The sequence below is a fragment of the Oncorhynchus nerka genome, linkage group LG13, assembly GCF_034236695.1.
Source record: "Oncorhynchus nerka isolate Pitt River linkage group LG13, Oner_Uvic_2.0, whole genome shotgun sequence".
Classification (NCBI taxonomy): domain Eukaryota; kingdom Metazoa; phylum Chordata; class Actinopteri; order Salmoniformes; family Salmonidae; genus Oncorhynchus; species Oncorhynchus nerka.
In genome coordinates, this window is record NC_088408.1 from 19,517,427 (window position 1) to 19,540,026 (window position 22,600).

The following is a 22,600-nucleotide window of genomic DNA, read 5'->3' on the forward strand; positions in this document are numbered from 1 at the left end:
TGTTCATTTTGTGTCATTTTGTTCCCAGTGTTGTTAATAGTGGTACAGAGAGAACGCCACGATGTAATACCACCGTCACAGAAAAGTTTTGACCATTTTTTTGGTGCTTATCTGAATTCATCTTGAAAACATAAACATTTGTATTTCAACTCCCTACCAGTAGGTTGAAGTATCACTCAGTGTGGACTTCTCATGAAGAAGAGGGAGTGAAATCGCGGAAGATCACAGAGCACACTCACACTGAATGATGTATGTTCTGACTCATGCAGATCAATATTCACTGTTATGTTGATAGATCAGCTCAAGGCACTCCAACACACACTCCAACTAATCACAATGACTCACTGATACATATACCACAGCTTCACCTGGATGACACACACACACACACACACACACACACACACACACACACACACACACACACACACACACACACACACACACACACACACACACCAGAGGAGGCTAGTGGGAGGTGCTATAGGAGGACAGGCTCATTGTAATGGCTGGAATGGAATCAATGGAATGGTTCCAAATCCATCAAACACATGGAAACAACATGTTAGACTCCATTCCATTGATTCCATTCCAGCCATTACAATGAGCCCATCCTTCTATAGCTCCTCCCACCAGCCTCCTCTGACACACACTCCATGATGTTTGTTTTATGAATCTTATTTACAGTATCAGCATGTTGTGTGTCAACACTTTATAAGCTACATGTCTTCATATTTCTCTGTATTTATTATGGTATTGGTGTGTACTGTGTCCTACAACTTTCATGCCAAAGTTGAAACTGTTCTACAGTGGTTGTGTACCCTCTTGTGCTTTGTTCATTCAGCTGAGTCGAATGGCTTCGTGTGAGAGCTGGAAGCTTGGCACAACATCCTGATGTGTTATTAATAATGCCAACACAGACTACTGTTTTAAAAACTAGTTGGAGAAGGGTGACAAAACACTACCACAGTAAACAAGAGTAACAGTAGATTTCCATTGACCCAGGTTCATTTGACAAAAGCAACGTTGCAACTTGCGTAGGGTAACGTGGGGTAACTACCCCCCCCCCCCCAAGAACAATTGCTTGCACAAAAAAGCAGAGTTTGCTATTTAAAAAAAAAGTTATGTGGATGATGGTAATGGTTAGGCAAACAAACTATGAAGGAAAATAAGTGGTTAGAGTTTACACGTTTTTAGTTATTTCATGAAATGTTGTTTAAAGGAAAGGGAGGTTTTTCCCAAGTATCGGAGTAGTTACCCCAGGTTAATGGAAACGGCAGATAAAGGAAGCATTTTCTACAGATTGACCACGCTTCCATCAACAGTTTTTATGTGAGTAAAGTTACCCCCAGGTTAATGGAAACAGCAGATAAAGGATGCATTTTCTACAGATTGACCACGCTTCCATCAACAGTTTTTATGTGAGTAAAGTTACCCCAGGTTAATGGAAACGGCAGATAAAGGATGCATTTTCTACACATTGACCACGCTTCCATCAACAGTTTTTATGTGAGTAAAGTTACCCCAGGTTAATGGAAATGGCAGATAAAGGATGCATTTTCTACAGATTGACCACGCTTCCATCAACAGTTTTTATGTGAGTAAAGTTACCCCAGGTTAATGGAAACGGCAGATAAAGGATGCATTTTCTACAGATTGACCACGCTTCCATCAACAGTTTTTATGTGAGTAAAGTTACCCCAGGTTAATGGAAACGGCAGATAAAGGATGCATTTTCTACAGATTGACCACGCTTCCAACAGTTTTTATGTGAGTAAAGTTACCCCAGGTTAATGGAAACGGCAGATAAAGGATGCATTTTCTACAGATTGACCACGCTTCCATCAACAGTTTTTATGTGAGTAAAGTTACCCCAGGTTAATGGAAACAGCAGATAAAGGATGCATTTTCTACAGATTGACCACGCTTCCATCAACAGTTTTTATATGAGTAAAGTTACCCCAGGTTAATGGAAATGGCAGATAAAGGATGCATTTTCTACAGATTGACCACGCTTCCATCAACAGTTTTTATATGAGTAAAGTTACCCCAGGTTAATGGAAACGGCAGATAAAGGAAGCATTTTCTACAGATTGACCACGCTTCCATCAACAGTTTTTATGTGAGTAAAGTTACCCCAGGTTAATGGAAACGGCAGATAAAGGATGCATTTTCTACAGATTGACCACGCTTCCATCAACAGTTTTTATGTGAGTAAAGTTACCCCCAGGTTAATGGAAACAGCAGATAAAGGATGCATTTTCTACAGATTGACCACGCTTCCATCAACAGTTTTTATGTGAGTAAAGTTACCCCAGGTTAATGGAAACGGCAGATAAAGGATGCATTTTCTACAGATTGACAACGCTTCCATCAACAGTTTTTATGTGAGTAAAGTTACCCCAGGTTAATGGAAATGGCAGATAAAGGATGCATTTTCTACAGATTGACCACGCTTCCATCAACAGTTTTTATGTGAGTAAAGTTACCCCAGGTTAATGGAAACGGCAGATAAAGGATGCATTTTCTACAGATTGACCACGCTTCCATCAACAGTTTTTATGTGAGTAAAGTTACCCCAGGTTAATGGAAACGGCAGATAAAGGATGCATTTTCTACAGATTGACCACGCTTCCATCAACAGTTTTTATGTGAGTAAAGTTACCCCAGGTTAATGGAAACAGCAGATAAAGGATGCATTTTCTACAGATTGACCACGCTTCCATCAACAGTTTTTATGTGAGTAAAGTTACCCCAGGTTAATGGAAACGGCAGATAAAGGATGCATTTTCTACAGATTGACCACGCTTCCATCAACAGTTTTTATATGAGTAAAGTTACCCCAGGTTAATGGAAATGGCAGATAAAGGATGCATTTTCTACAGATTGAAACCACGCTACAGATTGACCACGCCATCAACAGTTTTTATATGAGTAAGGTTAATGGAAACGTTACCCCAGGTTAATGGAAACGGCAGATAAAGGATGCATTTTCTACAGATTGACCACGCTTCCATCAACAGTTTTTATGTGAGTAAAGTTACCCCAGGTTAATGGAAACGGCAGATAAAGGATGCATTTTCTACAGATTGACCACGCTTCCATCAACAGTTTTTATGTGAGTAAAGTTACCCCAGGTTAATGGAAACGGCAGGCAGATAAAGGATGCATTTTCTACAGATTGATTTTCACGCTTCCATCAACAGTTTTTATGTGAGTAAAGTTACCCCAGGTTAATGGAAACGGCAGATAAAGGATGCATTTTCTACAGATTGACCACGCTTCCATCAACAGTTTTTATGTGAGTAAAGTTACCCCAGGTTAATGGAAACGGCAGATAAAGGATGCATTTTCTACAGATTGACCACGCTTCCATCAACAGTTTTTATGTGAGTAAAGTTACCCCAGGTTAATGGAAATGGTAGATAAAGGATGCATTTTCTACAGATTGACCACGCTTCCATCAACAGTTTTTATGTGAGTAAAGTTACCCCCAGGTTAATGGAAACGGTAGATAAAGGATGCATTTTCTACAGATTGACCACGCTTCCATCAACAGTTTTTATATGAGTAAAGTTACCCCAGGTTAACGGAAACGGCAGATAAAGGATGCATTTTCTACAGATTGACCACGCTTCCATCAACAGTTTTTATGTGAGTAAAGTTACCCCAGGTTAATGGAAACGGTAGATAAAGGAAGCATTTTCTACAGATTGACCACGCTTCCATCAACAGTTTTTATGTGAGTAAAGTTACCGCATATTAAAATGATCAGGACAGCTGTGATGGAAACAAAGTATGTGTACAATTTTATAAATGGCGACAGACAATTTGTTCGTTCGACATGGTGGGATCTTTTTGTGTCGGCGGTAAAATTAATTAGGCAAGAAATGGCGGTTTTAATCAATGTATAAAAAGTGTTTTGGCTTTATGTGCAAATATTGATATAATAACTGTCATAACAAAGTAAAGTTGGAGTCACGAGATGATATGGTGTGTGGTCCTCCTACGACTCAGGAAACCATGCAGTTTATTAGGCTACAGATGGAATCAACTACGATGAACTTCACAGGGTGGGGAAAGTGCAAGCTGGTGATGAGCTTGATGCTCCTTTCTAATAAATATCCAGGGTCTTATTCTGGTGACAAAATTACAAAATCATAACAAAGGAAGCCAGTCTTACTGTTGAAAGTTATAATAGTAGAATTCACAAGGTGCCATTTTGAAATGGGATTTTCCTCTTATCATATCAGTCATTGTGTATTGTACCTTAGAGAGATATTTATAACTTGCCAGAAATGTCCAGATCAACTAGCCCATGTCAGCTAACGTTTTTTAGCACAAAGATTTTGTTGTAATGTTTGAGTCTTTCAAATATCACACAAATGCGCATTAGACATGTCAAAATGTATACAATTGAATGATAGAGCTTTAAAACAGCTAAAAGTTCTCTGTACCCCATGACAAAATGTGTAGAATTGCAGGAAATAAACCTTAAACCTGCAACATTTTCTCTCCACCAATGAACAGTGCTTGTGTTGGAAGGGAGGCCTGAATATAAAAGTTTGAGAACCTGTGCACTATATAATGCAACATTTTTTAATGACAAAACCATCAGTAGAGTTGACACTACACACACACACACACACACACACACACACACACACACACACACACACATATATTGACTACACACACACACACACTCACACATAGAGACACTTTCACTCTTCACATATGCTGCTGCTACTCTGTTTATTATCTATCCTGATTGCCTAGTCACTTTTGGCTAGTCACACCCAACCTACATGTACATATTATCTCAATTACCTCAAATACCTCGTACCCCTGCACATTGACTCAGTACTGGTTCTTCTTGTATAAAGTACCCCTGCACATTGACTCAGTACTGGTTCTTCTTGTATAAAGTACCCCTGCACATTGACTCAGTACTGGTTCTTCTTGTATATAGTACCCCTGCACATTGACTCAGTACTGGTTCTTCTTGTATATAGTACCCCTGCACATTGACTCAGTACTGGTTCTTCTTGTATAAAGTACCCCTGCACATTGACTCAGTACTGGTTCTTCTTGTATAAAGTAACCCTGCACATTGACTCAGTACTGGTTCTTCTTGTATAAAGTACCCCTGCACATTGACTCAGTACTGGTTCTTCTTGTATAAAGCCTCGTTATTGTTTTTATTGTGTTACTATTTCCTATTTTATTTAGGCGTGACATTTTGATAACCATGTAAAACTTTCTAGGACAAGGTGGCTTTATTCAATATATTCGCCTGCATTTAACACCCCAAAATAAAATGCTGATTAGTTGCTAATGTGACAATCATAAAAAACTACTGTACAAATGCCATGATGATCTGGATTAGACTGCTGAATCGAGACAAAGGACAGAATCTCAGGATTAACTTTCTAATGTTAGCTAAATTTAGTAATGGAACATTTCTTTAAATGGACAATTCTGTGAATTGTCTTGTGCAAGTTTTAAATTGACACAATACCTGTTAGCAAAAGTGTCAGCTAGAGATGATGTGCAGGAGCTTGCAGGTATTTGTAGTCTTGCATGATGTCTATTTCGATACTAATTAGCATGTTTGAATCTGAGAGTAAATAACGCCAGATATATTGATAAAAGTCACCTTGTCCGAGAGAGATTTACATGGTTGTCAAAACGTCACAGTCCTTATTTTAGTGTTTCAAATATACCCTATGGGAAAAATGAATGGTGGAAAAATGATTGGAACCATTTCCATGTTTGACCGCTAGGTTTTATGGGTATTAAGACCTGCTCTATTGTATTTACGGAATGTGATTAGATTTTTAGCAAAAATACATTTCTCAAGAAAGAATTTTGCTAGGACTGTCTGAGAGTAGTCTGAGTGGGAAACTGAAAACTAGCTTTTATTGGCAGAGAGGTTTGGACTATCTTTCTTATTGGTCAAATAACTAATTTACAGCCTGGTGATGTCACCACCAGGCAGGCCAAAAGACCATCCCACCAAAACAGGCTGAAATTTCAGGCGTCTTTTCAAACAGCTCTTAAACCAAAAGGGTATTATCATAATTTTCACAATTTTACAATATTATTTCAACTTGTTAGTGTGGATATGTATATAAAACACAGGAACATCAGGTTTTTTAGCAGTGCTGGGCCTTTAAGGTACATTATTGTAACATGATGCAACAGCTTAGCCATTAGCTGCCGTCGCTACGGCTGTTTTCCAGTGGGAAGGTAATGAGGATGCCCAGTCAGCCAGAGTTCACTTCTAAAGGTAGCCCATTACAAAGTCAGACCCCGCCCCCACCCCACACATACACAGATCGCTCCCCGTTCCAGCCTGTCTCTCTTTCTGCTCTACTTCACCATCATTTAGGACTCATTTGAAGTCTCCATGAAAATACCAATGCAGATGTGAACAGGGCAACTATATCTAGAAAGGACAGACGTACAGTATGATAAGGGTCATTCAGAGGGTTAATACTACTGAGCTGCCTGTGTTGGATGTGCCCCCACGTTGTTACAAAGGATTCTCAACACTGTGACTGTTGGATTTCACACTTTGAATCACCATTTCTAGAAATATTGTCTACATATACACAGACGAAGGCTATGCATCTTTTTAAATAGTAAGTTACCCATGGGATTATTCAAATACATTTTGACCATTTAATTATAATGGAAACATGCACAGAGGACCCCCAGAGGTATCAAGCACATGCATATAGGAGTAGGCTAGAAGAACACGGACTCAGTTACTTTACTGATGATACACCAGTGCAATATCAAGTGACAGATATTGAATAAGCTTTCCATGAGAATGATACCAAAGCTCTGTAATATATATTGTTATATACGGTTTCTAAGGAGATGCCTTTTACACAATACTTTCCCACATTTTGTAAATACTGGGCAAAAAAACACATGCAAGCCCATAAATCCATTCCTCTAGTTAGTTACTGCAGGCCAATCGGTGAGGGATATAAGAGTTCAGCCAGAAGATGTCCCCATTGCCTCCGTTGTTTGTACAATAAAGTGATATATTTTGCAATGAGGAGCTGCAACAGAAATTTCCCGGATTAGATCGTAAACAACCATGGATCCGCAGAGAACATCCCTTTAGTTGACAGATTCTAAAAATCACTACCCACGGTGACACTCACGATTATAGCATCATGTGCATTTACAACATCGCGTTCAGAATGGAAGGGATTGAGTTGTATGACCGTTGATGACCGTTCCGATGATTTTCACCCACATATCTGCTCTCTACCGCGGGACATTATACTGCATGTGTGAGTATGAATACATCCGCGTGATGAGGTAGCCTACCACAGTTTGTACCACAGTTTGTACTGTTGTTATCATTGAGTGCTCTTCGGGTATAATTATGACAGCATGTTAGCCCATAAAGCTATAGCCTAAATTTCGCATTAATGGCTTTTTGAATCGGCAACATTTATTGGACTAGCCTGAAATGTTTGCTCTTCCTTGCCGAATAATAAACATGAACTTGTTAATTAGGTGAACATATATACTGTAAATTGCGATATTGTAGCGCATGAATCCTGTTTATTACTGTTACTGTGTAGACTTAAACAGTATTTACATGAATTGAAACAACATGAAAGGTTTGGCTTGTACTGATAATTTTGACAACACCGAGCAGAGCACGCACTTGAAAGCAGAACGCATCAGCTTCAGCATCAATTCTTCACTATTGGTTGGCGACATGAAGTAGCCTTGATTTAAATACATGGTCCTGCAAACGTCACAAAATAAAAGTACACATGACTACAAGAAAAATAACCCAATAAGACCAAATAGACCTCTGAAATGACAACATTTCTGTTTTACATATTACTCTATATATCAAAAAGGTTAATTGTAATCAGTAGTCTTGTCAGTTTCAGGTTGGATGATACAAACATGGTTGAGAAATGGTGTGCAAATGTTCCGTGAGTTTTGTCACTTTAAATCTATGTAAGAGCTATGAGTAATGCTCAGTCACAGTGGTTTGATAATAGGAGGGTAAAGGCCAGCCACTACTACACAGTAGACAGGATTCACACCATATGAGTCACAGTCCTCCTTGCTCTAAGCTGTGTTCTAACTGTCACATTCTATTTTCTAGTTCTATGTTCTAAACCCGCTCACATCCACATGACACCAAGTGTTCCGAGCTGACACTCTGTGCATTTTCCATCCATACTCTCTGGTCATTCATTCAAGCATAAATGTAGGCTAGGTCTTATGATGGAGGTTGTTTATTAAACACTGTGTCAACTGGCTTTCTATCTGTCTCTGTCTCTCTCTCTCTGTCTGTCTCTCTGTCTCTCTCTGTCTCTGTCTCTGTGTGTGTGCAGGGCCGGTCTACACATTTTGCCATGGGGAAAGAGAGACATTTGCACAGTTTTAAAGCTAATTCCCTGCAATTCTACACATGTTGCCATTGCTTATCATGTGTTCATATGCAATCTGGGGGGCCCCCGACCTCCAGGTGGCCCCCAACCAAGATTATTTTGTGTATGTTTGGTCCCCTGGAGGTCAGGCTTGTAACACAAAGAGTTCTCTCAGAAAAGATTCACTCAGCAAAATAACTAGCATTTCACTCCTACTCTTCTGCACATTGAGTTTTCTCACTAACTCAAGTAGGAGTGCAGTCAGTAAGGAAATAATGCAGTTTATCTCTGGGTTGGAAACACACGCTGATACTAACACAATAACATCTGTTTATATCCAGCAGGGTGTTGAAGAGGAGAGGAATAAGCTCCTTGGTGAGCTGGTCAAGGGTTTTCGAGGATCAGGGAGAGCCCCAAACAACCCCAACAAGAAGACCAGAATTCAAAGAGATGAAATAATAGACCTTATCCACTCACTGATGATACAACCGTCTACTCATATTTTCCAAACTGCAACAACAACAACAACAACAACAACAAACTGGTAAACCTAGAACATTGGATCCCACATTTTATTAAGCTGACCTAAAGCTTTTGGAGTTTTCTGTGACCCATAGAGTAATCCTGAACCAAATCAATATCTCTAGCCAGAATCCAATACTAGTAAGTGGCAACCCTAAGGCAGCCAGCCGCATCCCTCCCACTGTTTGGGAACCACTGAGTTGGAGGAGAACAACAGCGTGAAGGAGAGGATGGGTAACAAGAGCAGCAGCCCCTCCAGAGACCCAGACACTGATACTACTCAGAGAGAGGAGAGAACCAACACTGGAACTGCCTCAGGTAGCCTAGCACTCTGCATAAAGCACACCTCTCGTTCAGTACTGCATGTGTAGTATACGGGACATATTTACTGTGTAGTATATCTGGGTCACCTACCTCAAGCTGTTTCAAAAGACAAGCACAAATGGTATCTTTGCTACTAGAGCACTAGAATGTCCTTACTCTTTATGGCTGCCATGATAACACCTTAAGAGTAGCCTCAAAAGGTCAAATCTAACAGATTATTTTAAAATGTTACACCTCTACATTCAACTGCATACCTTTTAAAATGTTACACCTATACATTCAACTGCATACCTTTTAAAATGTTACAGCTATACATTCTACTGCATACCTTTTAAAATGTTACACCTGTTACAAAATGTTACAGCTATACATTTTAAAATGTTACTATTCATTCTACTGCATACCTTTTAAAATGTTACACTTATACATTCTACTGCATACCTTTTAAACTGTTACAGCTATACATTCTACTGCATACCTTTTAAAATGTTACACCTATACATTCTACTGCATACCTTTTAAAATGTTACACCTATACATTCTACTGCATACCTTTTAAAATGTTACACCTATACATTCTACTGCATACCTTTTAAAATGTTACAGCTATACATTCTACTGCATACCTTTTAAAATGTTACACCTATTCATTCTACTGCATCCCTTTTAAAATGTTACACCTATACATTCTACTGCATACCTTTTAAAATGTTACACCTATACATTCTACTGCATACCTTTTAAAATGTTACACCTATACATTCTACTGCATAACTTTTAAAATGTTACACCTATACATTCTACTGCATACCTTTTAAAATGTTACACTTATACATTCTACTGCATACCTTTTAAACTGTTACAGCTATACATTCTACTGCATACCTTTTAAAATGTTACACCTATACATTCTACTGCATACCTTTTAAAATGTTACACCTATACATTCTACTGCATACCTTTTAAAATGTTACAGCTATACATTCTACTGCATACCTTTTAAACTGTTACAGCTATACATTCTACTGCATACCTTTTAAAATGTTACAGCTATACATTCTACTGCATCCCTGTTAAACTGTTACAGCTATACATTCTACTGCATACCTTTTAAAATGTTACACCTATACATTCTACTGCATACCTTTTAAAATGTTACAGCTATACATTCTACTGCATACCTTTTAAACTATTACAGCTATACATTCTACTGCATACCTTTTAAAATGTTACACCTATTCATTCTACTGCATACCTTTTAAAATGTTACAGCTATACATTCTACTGCATCCCTGTTAAAATGTTACACCTATTCATTCTACCATCTCTATTCATCAACTTTGTATTGCACATGACATTGTGTGTGCTTTCAGGAAGTGGTCACCCAGGCCCCAGCCCTGACCTGCTTGCCTCACTACAGTCATTGGGAGAACACAATGACCACACACTGCTGCCACAGTCTCTACACCAGGTGTGTGTGTTTGTGTGTGTATGTGTTTTTTCACCCTCACACAGTCCTTTGTGTTCTGGTCCTCTGTGGATTGGTCCTCTGTGTTCTGGTCCTCTGTGGATTGGTCCTCTGTATTCTGGTCCTCTGTGGATTGGTCCTCTGTGTTCTGGTCCTCTGTGTTCTGGTCCTCTGTGGATTGGTCCTCTGTGGATTGGTCCTCTGTGTTCTGGTCCTCTGTGTTTGGTCCTCTGTGGATTGGTCCTCTGTGTTCTGGTCCTCTGTCGATTGTTCCTCTGTGTTCTGGTCCTCTGTGGATTGGTCCTCTGTGTTCTGGTCCTCTGTGGATTGGTCCTCTGTGTTCTGGTCCTCTGTGGATTGGTCCTCTGTAGATTGGTCCTCTGTGGATTGGTCCTCTGTGTTCTGGTCCTCTGTGTTCTGGTCCTCTGTGGATTGGTCCTCTGTGGATTGGTCCTCTGTGTTCTGGTCCTCTGTGTTCTGGTCCTCTGTGGATTGGTCCTCTGTGGATTGGTCCTCTGTGTTCTGGTCCTCTGTGGATTGGTCCTCTGTGTTCTGGTCCTCTGTGGATTGGTCCTCTGTGGATTGGTCCTCTGTGTTCTGGTCCTCTGTGGATTGGTCCTCTGTGGATTGGTCCTCTATGTTCTGGTCCTCTGTGGATTGGTCCTCTGTGTTCTGGTCCTCTGTGGATTGGTCCTCTGTGTTCTGGTCCTCTGTGGATTGGTCCTCTGTGGATTGGTTCTCTGTGGATTGGTCCTCTGTGTTCTGGTCCTCTGTGGATTGGTCCTCTGTGTTCTGGTCCTCTGTGGATTGGTCCTAAGGGCCGATTGTGTTTTGTACCATCCTCTTCTGTCACCTATTTTTTGCCACTGAAACATCTTGTCTTTCCGTTCTGTTTTGTTTTCGTTTGTAGGGAGAATAAATCAAGCTTTAAGAAATGTAATCATTACATTTGACATTTTAGTCATTTAGCAGATGCTCTTATCCAGAGTGATTTACAGTTAGTGTATTAATCTAAAGATAGCTAGGTGAGACAACAACATGTAATTGTTTCCCTCATTAAAGTAGTTATCAGCAAATTCATTGCCACTAGGACAAGACAAGCACATTTTTAAAGGTATGATGCCCTTTCTCTGTACACTGTTCTAATCTTATTCTGCCACTACGTTGGCCCCCATAGTACTGTAATAGTCTTGTAGTTGTTTTTCTGTCTTTGCCAATTCTGATCATCATGGAACAAAGAGCAAGCTATGATTTAGACTCCCCATTGAAAGGACCGGCAACACTAAGGGCTACGTCTCAAATGGCACTCTATTCCCTACATATGGTCATTCCCTATGGGCCCGGGTCAAAAGTAGTGCTCTATACAGGGAACAGGGTGCCATTTGGGACAGGCCTCTTATACACTGATACAGAAGAAAGAGTTGCTCTGTGATCAGACTGGTACAATCAGTGGAGTATTGGCAGAATAACTGGCCAAGAGAAGTAAACTCCTTGTAAACAGGCGTTGACCTCTATGGGAAATCTCATGGCATCTGGAGTATGTGTGGCTCTACAGAGTTGAGGCAGGGACAGGCAGAGTTGTTTTGAGTTCTGCTGTGCGTCATGTTATAAGTGAACCTGACACACAACGCCTTGTTATTGACCACGTGACATCTGAGTCCCATCTTGAGTCTTTTTTCCCTATACCTTCCAATACTTCATTCCCAAGCACGAGAATATCTATTCTAGAGTCTGCAGCTAAAGCAAGTACACCATTTTTCTTCAGCAAAATACATTTCTAATTAAATTAAATTAATTACTTTCTAAATTAAACTATCTAGTTTATGTATTTCCTTTATGTAACATATTGAGAGCACATTATATTTTTAAGTAAAGTCCCGACATACGTACAAGTCTGATTCTGAGTGAGTTATCCAAGTAACAGAATAAGCAGGTCGGTTTGTAATGTCTCCCCCCCCCCCTCTCTCAATTCAATTTCAATTTAAGGACTTTATTGGCATGTGAAACATATGTTAACATTGCCAGATGTTAACTCTTTCTCTCTCTCTGTCTCGTTCTTCTCAGATAGCAGAGGCCTACTCCCTGGATGAGGACTGTATCCTTGCCATCACATTCCTAATACTTATCTCCACTATGTCTTTTGTTTTAATTGAGCTGTTGAATTGCAGTGTGTTTCTTTCGAAGCTTTGGGAACTGTGGTGACAGTGACTTATGATGTCACTCTGAGGACTGTGGTGACAGTGATTTATGATGTCACTCTGAGGAGTGTGGTGCCAGGGAATTATGATGTCACTCCGGGGACTGTGGTGACAGTGATTTATGATGTCACTCTGAGGACTGTGGTGACAGTGATTTATGATGTCACTCTGAGGACTGTGGTGCCAGGGAATTATGATGTCACTCCGGGGACTGTGGTGACAGTGATTTATGATGTCACTCTGGGAACTGTGGTGACAGTGATTTATGATGTCACTCTGGGGACTGTGGTGACAGTGATTTATGATGTCACTCTGGGGACTGTGGTGCCAGTGATTTATGATGTCACTCTGGGGACTGTGGTGACAGTGATTTATGATGTCACTCTGGGAACTGTGGTGACAGTATTTATAATGTTACTTTAAGATCCATTCAACTGGCTGAAGGAAAGGGACCATTTTTTAAAAAGTGTTTCCTAATCTCTCATGGACAGATTCACGTGGACAAACGAGAATCTGTCAAGGCTCACGTAGAACTATGTGATTACGAGCAGCAGCAGTTCCTGGTTTTGGGTTTTCTTCATTGATTATTTGAATGAATCTGGATTGGGCCAAGGCGGTGCTTGTGCAGTGATTTCCCAGCAGGTGATAAACTGTTTCTACTAGATTCCACAGACACAAAGTCAAAATTGTCTATATTGTAAAAATGCATAAAAACAAACAGTCTCTTTTGGCCATTATAAACACAGGTGAAATTAGCAGGGGGAAGGGGTTTGGCCTCAAATTTCCATTTGAGAGGGAGGAGACTTCGCTTCCTTCCTTTGCACAAAGGTTATCACAATTGTTAATGGCATTTTCCCCAGAAGACAAATAGGAAATGACAAACATTTGCGAGAGAATTTGACCTCTGGGTAACCAAGATAACGTGTTTCCAAGTGTGCTGGGCAGAGCGGAATATGATGTTTAGTTTCTGAGTTTCTATTGGTGGGGTATTTTCGTGTGTGGCGAGGTCGTTAGTATTTGGCCTGTTCTGTCACGGGTGGATTTCCCTTTGTCCCTTGCAGTCTGTTTCCTCTGGAGTCTCCAAGCTGGAGTCTACTCTGTCGCCCTGTTTGCTCTGTTACCATGGTAACTGGGCCCCGCGGTATAGAGAGAGTTGTGTGTGGATGTGAAAGGTTTGTGTCTATGTCCAGAGACATAGTGTGCTTCTCAAATGGCACCCTATTCCCTAAGATGCAACCATAGTGGTGGTTGATTTCTGGGAGAACCGGGTGTGGAAGTTCTGGGGAGAGAAAAGGGTTCTACTGGAAATAATCCAACACAGTCGACTGAAAAATAGTAAAGTACATATTCTGGTCAAATATTTTATTTATTGAGCAGCAGAACATGTCCTGGAGTAGCTTTAAAATTCCAGTATTTATTTATGTCATCTTCAAAACACCAGATGCTTATTTGTCACAAGTTTGTTAATATGATCCTGTCTTTTGAATCCTGAGTTGACAGCCTCAGGGACAGCTGTTATTGGCTGTTGTGGTATCTGGTTTCCTTAACTGCTAATGGTTATCAGACCAGTGGGCGGTGCAGTTCCTGCAGCTGGAGAAACTGTACCATGAGCGCCTCCTGTCCAATCTTGCTGCCCTGCAGGAGGACTGGGGTACTGCACTCTACTCCACACATCTGTTCTGTCACTGCAGCCTGAAGTCCTGAACCCATCACTGACAAAATATAACCCTGTCATTCTTCCAATTGCACTGTGTGTGTGTGTGTGTGTTAATCATAACCTGTGTGTTCTGTGTGCTTTCAGAGAGCCAGTGGAGAGAGCGTAACAGAGTAGCAGTGAGCACCTCCCCAGCTGAGACCAACAGCACTGGACAGGAACACATAGAAATGCTGAGCCAGATCTGCAGGACGCACCAGAGGTGAGCTAGATACTTACTGATGTGTTATAGTGCTGTTCTAGAACTGGGACTAAATGCACAATCACTTGGACAGTTAGTTGCAGCAGTGTTACTGATTGTGTCTGTAGAAGGGAAAGCAAATCATGCCTATTTACTTTAGTTTGTCACAGTCTGTCACCACCCACAATACTACCGCTCCATACAGGGATCAAAGGAATCTGAACAGCAAACACGGTCTGCATTTAAATGTATATTTTCATTTGTTCATTTTCATTTGATTTATTAGCTAAAGTCATAATATGTGAGATCATACCCTATATTTGAATGTTGATTATAAGCATCCCACGCTAGTGATTCTTGTCTAGACATGAAATCACACCTTAATTAACTAATGCTCATTTAATCAAATCAAATCAAATTTTATTTGTCACATACACATGGTTAGCAGATGTTAATGCGAGTGTAGCAAAATGCTTGTGCTTCTAGTTCCGACAATGCAGTAATAACCAACAAGTAATCTAGCTAACAATTCCAAAACTACTACCTTATAGACACAAGTGTAAGGGGATAAAGAATATGTACATAAAGATATATGAATGAGTAATGGTACAGAGCGGCATAGGCAAGATACAGTAAATGGTATTGAGTGCAGTATATACATATGAGATGAGTATGTAAACAAAGTGGCATAGTTAAAGTGGCTAGTGATACATGTATTACATCAAGATGCAGTAGATGATATAGAATACAGTATATACATATACATATGAGATGAATAATGTAGGGTATGTAAACATTATATTAGGTAGCATTGTTTAAAGTGGCTAGTGATATATTTTACATAATTTCCCATCAATTCCCATTATTAAAGTGGCTGGAGTTGAGTCAGTGTGTTGGCAGCAGCCACTCAATGTTAGTGGTGGCTGTTTAACAGTCTGATGGCCTTGAGATAGAAGCTGTTTTTCAGTCTCTCGGTCCCAGCTTTGATGCACCTGTACTGACCTCGCCTCCTGGATGATAGCGGGGTGAACAGGCAGTGGCTCGGGTGGTTGTTGTCCTTGATGATCTTTATGGCCTTCCTGTGACATCGGGTGGTGTAGGTGTCCTGGAGGGCAAGTAGTTTGCCCCCGGTGATGCGTTGTGCAGACCTCACTACCCTCTGGAGAGCCTTACGGCTGTGGGCGGAGCAGTTGCCGTACCAGGCGGTGATACAGCCTGACAGGATGCTCTCGATTGTGCATCTGTAGAAGTTTGTGAGTGCTTTCGGTGACAAGCCAAATTTCTTCAGCCTCCTGAGGGCGGGGTCGAGACCCAGGGTCTCATGCTTGATGACGAGCTTGGAGGGCACTATGGTGTTAAATGCCGAGCTGTAGTCGATGAACAGCATTCTCACATAGGTATTCCTCTTGTCCAGATGGGTTAGGGCAGTGTGCAGTGTGGTTGAGATTGCATCGTCTGTGGACCTATTTGGGCGGTAAGCAAATTGGAGTGGGTCTAGGGTGTCAGGTAGGGTGGAGGTGATATGGTCCTTGACTAGTCTCTCAAAGCACTTCATGATGACGGAAGTGAGTGCTACGGGGCGGTAGTTGTTTAGCTCAGTTACCTTAGCTTTCTTGGGAACAGGAACAATGGTGGCCCTCTTGAAGCATGTGGGAACAACAGACTGGGATAGGGATTGATTGAATATGTCCGTAAACACACCAGCCAGCTGGTCTGTGCATGCTCTGAGGGCGCGGCTGGGGATGCCGTCTGGGCCTGCAGCCTTGCGAGGGTTGACACGTTTAAATGTCTTACTCACCTCGGCTGCAGTGAAGGAGAGTCCGCATGTTTTAGTTGCAGGCCGTGTCAGTGGCACTGTATTGTCCTCAAAGCGGGCAAAAAGTTATTTAGTCTGCCTGGGAGCAAGACATCCTGGTCCGTGACTGGGCTGGTTTTCTTTTTGTAATCCGTGATTGACTGACTTACTTACTCTACTAAGCTATAGACTCAGAAATGTTTTCAGTCACAGAACCCTGCCCATGTCGCTTGGTGTGTTCGTAGGGGCGTTCCATGAAATTAGTGCCTTTTTGCGTACCTTTGGTATTTCAAGTAGGAATTGTACACAATTATTGCATTTTAAAAGCCTGTCTTATTAAATGAAGTGCCCTTTAATATAGACCTTTTGGAAAATTCGATAAATCTGATTTTGAATATGAATAAAGACTTGCTAAAGAGTCAAAATTGTCCCTCTGTGCATCCTATGTCCTATATCCTATGTCCTATATCCTATATCCTATGTCCTATATCCTATGTCCTATATCCTATATCCTATATCCTATGTCCTATATCCTATGTCCTATATCCTATATCCTATATCTTATGTCCTATGTCCTATGTCCTATATCCTATATCCTATGTACTATATCCTATATCCTATGTCCTATATCCTATGTCCTATATCCTATATCCTATGTCCTATATCCTATGTGACTTTTAGGAAGATTTTAACCCATGTAAGTTTTCACCATCATTGTAAAGCCCTAGTCATTTCTGAAGATAATTATTTACTTCATGTGATTCATTTTAAGGTAAAAAACAACAACAACCTGGCTCTCATTTTAAGTTCAACCCTCTTACGTGAACTGAACTATCTTTTTAATATCGTGAAACTCTTCCTTTTTAAATGTTTTTTTTCTTCTAAAGAAATGTTGAACATCTAATCATAGTGTAAAAGCAGGTGAGCTGGTTTGACTCTTTTTGACCATTTTCTGGTGTTTTGTGGTGGAAAACTGAGTGGGTCGAACATAACACGTCAACCCTGTTACCCAGAGATAGACAGGCTAGACATTTTTTCAAAATGTTTTCGTTTTTTGAAGCTTGCATTCAATTGCCCCTCCCTGTTGCACACAACAAGCACATGGGGATTTATGGCTGATTTACAGTAAGATGAAATTGTCAACCCCGTTATTTTATTTTTTGAGATGGGAAAATGTTTTTTTTAATTCAAACTCTTTTTATGAGTTACACAACTGAAAAGGCACCTAATTGGTTCAACGACCCAGTAGCTTGTGGTAGATTGATTCAGCTGGATGCCAGACACCAACTTGCTGTAGTGGCCTCCGGTCATGTTAGCTTTAACATTTTTAAATCAAATGGCTTCAAAACATCAGTTTACCCAATCTGACTCTCTCTCTCTGTGTCTCTCTCTCTGTGTCTCTCTCTGTGTCTCTCTCTCTCTCTCTCTCTCTCTCTCTCTCTCTCTCTCTCTCTCTCTCGTAATAGACCAATGCTTAGTGCGAAAATGGTAAGAAAATAAATAACAGTACACTACACACCATCATTTTGATCATGTTTCTTAATCCATCACATAAGATGAGTGTTTTTGTGGTGTGACATTCATGATAGAGCTGTTTCTCCCCCCAGAGCATGGCAGACACGGTGCTGAAAGACAGCCACAACACCAGGGGGCAGTGTGATGGGAGAGAGAAAGAAAGGTCACCATCCCATCATGGAAAAGGTCAACACAAAACATATCATTTGAATTCCTAAATCAATATTATAGTATGGCCACTTAGCCTAGAGATGTGAATACGAGGTTGATGATATCGTCCTTTTTGTTCACTGGAAAGCCTCAGACTGTAGTTTGGTTCTAATCAATAAGGGCTCATAAAATGGGATCTGATGCCAGATGATGCTTCCGTACTGTCTCAGCTATATCTACAGTACTGTTAGTGTGTGTGTGTCTGTCTATGGTGAAGCCAGGTGATCAGTAGTACTGTAATCAATCTGCTGATCTTCTCCTGTTCATCTGCTGTTCTGTCGCCGTTCGTTCGTTGTGTTTGTTGGTGGCCATCTAACTGATGCCATTTTTGTGTGATTCTACATGTAGAACCGGTTTGCACTCGGTTTGCAAATTACATCCGACACTCTGTTCAGAGGTGCTGAGTACTCTTGGCTGGCAAACGCTACCGTTGTGTCCGTGCTTTAAGCAACACTTCTCTTGTCTCTGCAGTCAGAGTCAACAACCCTGTAAGACAGAGTGAGGAGGATGTTAAGGAGACCACGTCAACAGGAGCTTTCCCTGACATGGCTGAGGAGGAGGGAGGAGAGGAGGGAGAGCGAGGAAAGGAAGAGTTGGAGGAGGAAGAGCAGGGGGTGGATGAAGAGGAGGTGTTTGAGGAGAGTCCAGAAGAGGAGGTGCAGGTGGTGGAGTGGCCATCGGGGGTTCCCCAAGCCTCAGCCGAAGACCTGGACAAACTGTCTCAAGTGGAGGAGGTGAGGAAACACTGAGACATTAACGGCCTCATGTTTACCGCCTCATCTCTCTGTCTCTCACTTCTCTCTCTGTCTCTTCTCTCTCCGTCTCTGTCTCTGCCTGTTCTCTCGGTCTCTGTCTCTTGTTTGGGAGGGGACACACATTTTTGGATTGACACACAGCCCTGGACAGGCTCAAGGGAGCCCAGAGAAGTCTTGGCAGAGGAGCTGGGTCTGTAATCGGAGTTGGCTGTGTTTGTTACTTCATTCCATGTCCTGTGCCACACCAAGCAATGTGGCCATGGGTGGAACTCAGTGAGATTTGAGGACAGGACACAGAGGCTATGATGTCATTAAAGGGCCACAATAGACGCCTGTAGAACAAATAGCTCACATACAGGTCCTGTTCGATAAATCAGTCAATGGTTGTGACAATGACGTCCTCAAATGACAAAACATTACAACTTTTTATAGATCTTGAATACAGTTTGCGTTTCCTGCAACAGCAGGGTGATCAAATCCTACATCTGTGCATCATTGCAGTTTGTTGTGCAAACATATACATCATTTCACCTCTAGGTGGCCCTATTGAGCTGGTCAAATGTAGCTCTGTATATAGGGAACATGGTGCCATTTCAGATATAGCCTTTTATTTTCCATCTATTCCCTGTAATAATATCTCTGACTCCCAGCACTCTGCTCCCATCCAGAGCTCCTCAGCAGATGGCCTGGTGTCCATTCTAAAGAGGAGCAGGGCATCGTTAGATGGCCTGCCCCCTGAGGGTCCCGATGCAGCCAAACACAACTCCAAACGAAAGGTGCACTTCAGCCAGCCAGAGGACGGCATGGAACCAGGTATGGATCAGCCCAAAAACAACCTCTGTCTTCTCACACGCATGTTTTAGTGGACTCTCTTATCCAGAGCGACTGACAATAGTGAGTGTATATATATATATATATATATATATATATATATATATATATATATATATATACATACTGGTCCCCTGTGGGAATCAAACCCACAACCCTGGTGTTGTGAGCACCATGCCCCCCCCCACACAGTCTATACAAGCTATACGTATTATAAATTAATACAAATATAATAACATTGTAGTAACACCTCATACCATCTGTGTATACCATCTGCACCAACCACCATTATCTTGTTCAAAATATTAATTAGTATGTTTTTTTCTCTGTGCAGACGAGGTGGGCGGAGACTCGTGTTTGATCCTGCTGTTGTTGTGCCTGGTAACCGTGGTGATCAGTCTGGGCGGGACGGCTCTGTACTGCACCCTAGCGGACACATACAGTAGCATCTGCATTGATTTCTCTCACAACATAGACTTTTACGTTGTGCACGTACAACGCTTCCTGGATAGGTTCAGCCACTGGATGCCCATACGATCATAGTCAGGACTACTACTGCAGTCAGGACATACAGTCACTTACTGCTGCAGTCAGGACATACAGTCACTTACTGCTGTAGTCAGGACATACAGTCAGGACATACAGTCACTTACTGCTGCAGTCAGGACATACAGTCACTTACTGCTGCAGTCAGGACATACAGTCAGGACATACAGTCACTTATTGCTGCAGTCAGGACATACAGTCACTTACCTACTGCTGCAGACGATGTAGACTCAGTAGCCCACTGTAGCAGTCTATGGACTAAACATACAGAAGAACCTACCTACTGTAGCAGTCTATGGACTAAACATACAGAAGAACCTACCTACTGTAGCAGTCTATGGACTAAACATACAGAAGAACCTACCTACTGTAGCAGTCTATGGACTAAACATACAGAAGAACCTACCTACTGTAGCAGTCTATGGACTAAACATACAGAAGAACCTACCTACTGTAGCAGTCTATGGACTCAACATACAGAAGAACCTACCTACTGTAGCAGTCAAGGTCATAAGGTCATTGTTGTTCTGTGGAAGGGCCTGAAATAAAGACTGAATGGGCTTATGATCAGTGACCCAACAGGAGACGTTTTTCAGATGCAGTCCAAACTGTTTCCAGAACACTGCCTCCCATCTTGTTTTTAACCTCTTGTTTTTAACTTGTGTACGCTGCACAAAAGAGCTCCCAAAACCACAGAGGAACAAAGCATAGCATTGTAAAGTACAGGTAACTGCCAAAATAAAGGAAACACCAACATAAAGTATCTTAATAGGGAGTTGGGTCACCACGAGCCGCCAGAACAGCTTCAATACAGCTCGGCATAGATTCTACCAGTGTCTGGAACTCTGTTGGAGGAATGCAACACCATTCTTCCACAAGACATTGTTTGTTGTTTTGTTGATGGTGGTGGAAAATACTCCAGAATCTCCCATAAGTGTTCAATTTGGTTGAGATCTGGAGACAGACAGACAGACAGACAGACAGACACAGACAGACAGACAGACACAGACAGACAGACAGACAGACAGCACGATGGGATGATAATTGCTTAATTAATTCAGGAACCACACTGTGTGGAAGCACTTAGATCCCTAAATAGTGGGCAACGGCATTTTTATACATGACCCTAAGCATGATGGGAAGTTAACTGCTTAATTAACTCAGGAACCAGACCCGTGTGGAAGCACCTGCTGTCAATATCCTTTGTATCCCTCATTTACTCATGTGTTTCCTTTATCTTGGTAGTTACCTGTATATTCCAGTTCAAATGTTTCATTAGAAAATATGTTTATCTGAAGAACAGATACAATTCGATAAACAGTAAATATGTTTATCTGGATTTGAGAGCCTCATAGTAAAACTTGGGGTACAGTATGCTATTAAAAAACAAAGACTTGTTGGGGATTGAAAGGACACTTCCTCCTCGACTTGTTGCCCCGAGTCCTTGACTTGTCTCCTTGACTCCTTGACTTGTCAAATGTAGCCTACGTGTTGTACATTTTCCAGATGTTTTTGTACGTGGAGACTTGGGTTTGGAATTACTCCTACATTCCCCTGAAGGAACTCATGGTTGTTGACCACTGCAAATGAAAGTCCACATTTGTGAAGAACGGCTCTCTGGAATTGGCAAATTGTGAAGTAATTTGCTGATAACCGAGTAACGATATCAATACAAATATGCATGATAGATACCGTATGTATGGCTCTTGGTATGACAATATGAACTAAGGTCAATGTTCATACAGTAATGCATTTTAATGTAGTCATGACATTCAGTACTGTACGGATTACTCAACATCTCAGGCACTTTTGTCTAGTTGTGCTGCTCATGTATCCGTACATCCCTTAATGTCATTTGTTTGTATTTTATTCTATGAGTATATCTTAACGTATTCAATACAAATCCATTCCCTTTCTTTCATGAATAGACGTTGTTTACGTATATCTACTGTACGTCAAGGATCTCCAAATCAGAGATCTAGTGGGTGTGCAGGCTTTTATTCCTGCCCAGCAGTAACACCTGATTCTGCTAACTGTGGTCCAATCTGAGGACTATATTGCAAGGCTGGATCAAAATCCATGCACACACAGTATCTCTCCAGGACCAGAGTTGGAGAACCC

The 22,600-nt window shown here is 41.2% G+C and overlaps 1 protein-coding gene across 2 annotated transcripts; it reads left to right on the forward strand.

Moving 5' to 3' along the window:
- The first annotated feature begins 7,097 nt into the window (after positions 1-7,097).
- LOC115139192 (consortin-like) lies at positions 7,098-22,394 on the forward strand. Of its 2 annotated transcripts, XM_029676327.2 has the most exons (12): positions 7,098-7,313; positions 8,762-8,964; positions 9,068-9,260; positions 10,640-10,737; positions 12,799-12,829; positions 14,497-14,583; positions 14,734-14,848; positions 18,089-18,110; positions 18,230-18,323; positions 18,819-19,081; positions 19,771-19,915; positions 20,268-22,394. In XM_029676327.2, exons 3-12 carry the CDS (start codon positions 9,173-9,175, stop codon positions 20,474-20,476), a joined length of 1,152 nt encoding a protein of 383 aa, XP_029532187.1. In that variant the 5' UTR covers positions 7,098-7,313; positions 8,762-8,964; positions 9,068-9,172; the 3' UTR covers positions 20,477-22,394. The 2 variants fall into 2 exon arrangements, with proteins under 2 accessions (XP_029532187.1, XP_029532188.1); XM_029676328.2 differs by having other exon boundaries at positions 8,765-9,260.
- Positions 22,395-22,600: the final 206 nt, after the last annotated feature.

Bases quoted from the DNA above. Each gene is read 5' to 3' on its own strand.
- LOC115139192 (XM_029676327.2), top strand. From the start codon at position 9,173: ATGGGTAACAAGAGCAGCAGCCCCTCCAGAGACCCAGACACTGATACT. The intron at 18,324-18,818 runs GTCAACACAAAA...TTGTCTCTGCAG, and splicing joins ACCATCCCATCATGGAAAAG to TCAGAGTCAACAACCCTGTA. The intron at 19,916-20,267 runs GTATGGATCAGC...TTCTCTGTGCAG, and splicing joins AGAGGACGGCATGGAACCAG to ACGAGGTGGGCGGAGACTCG.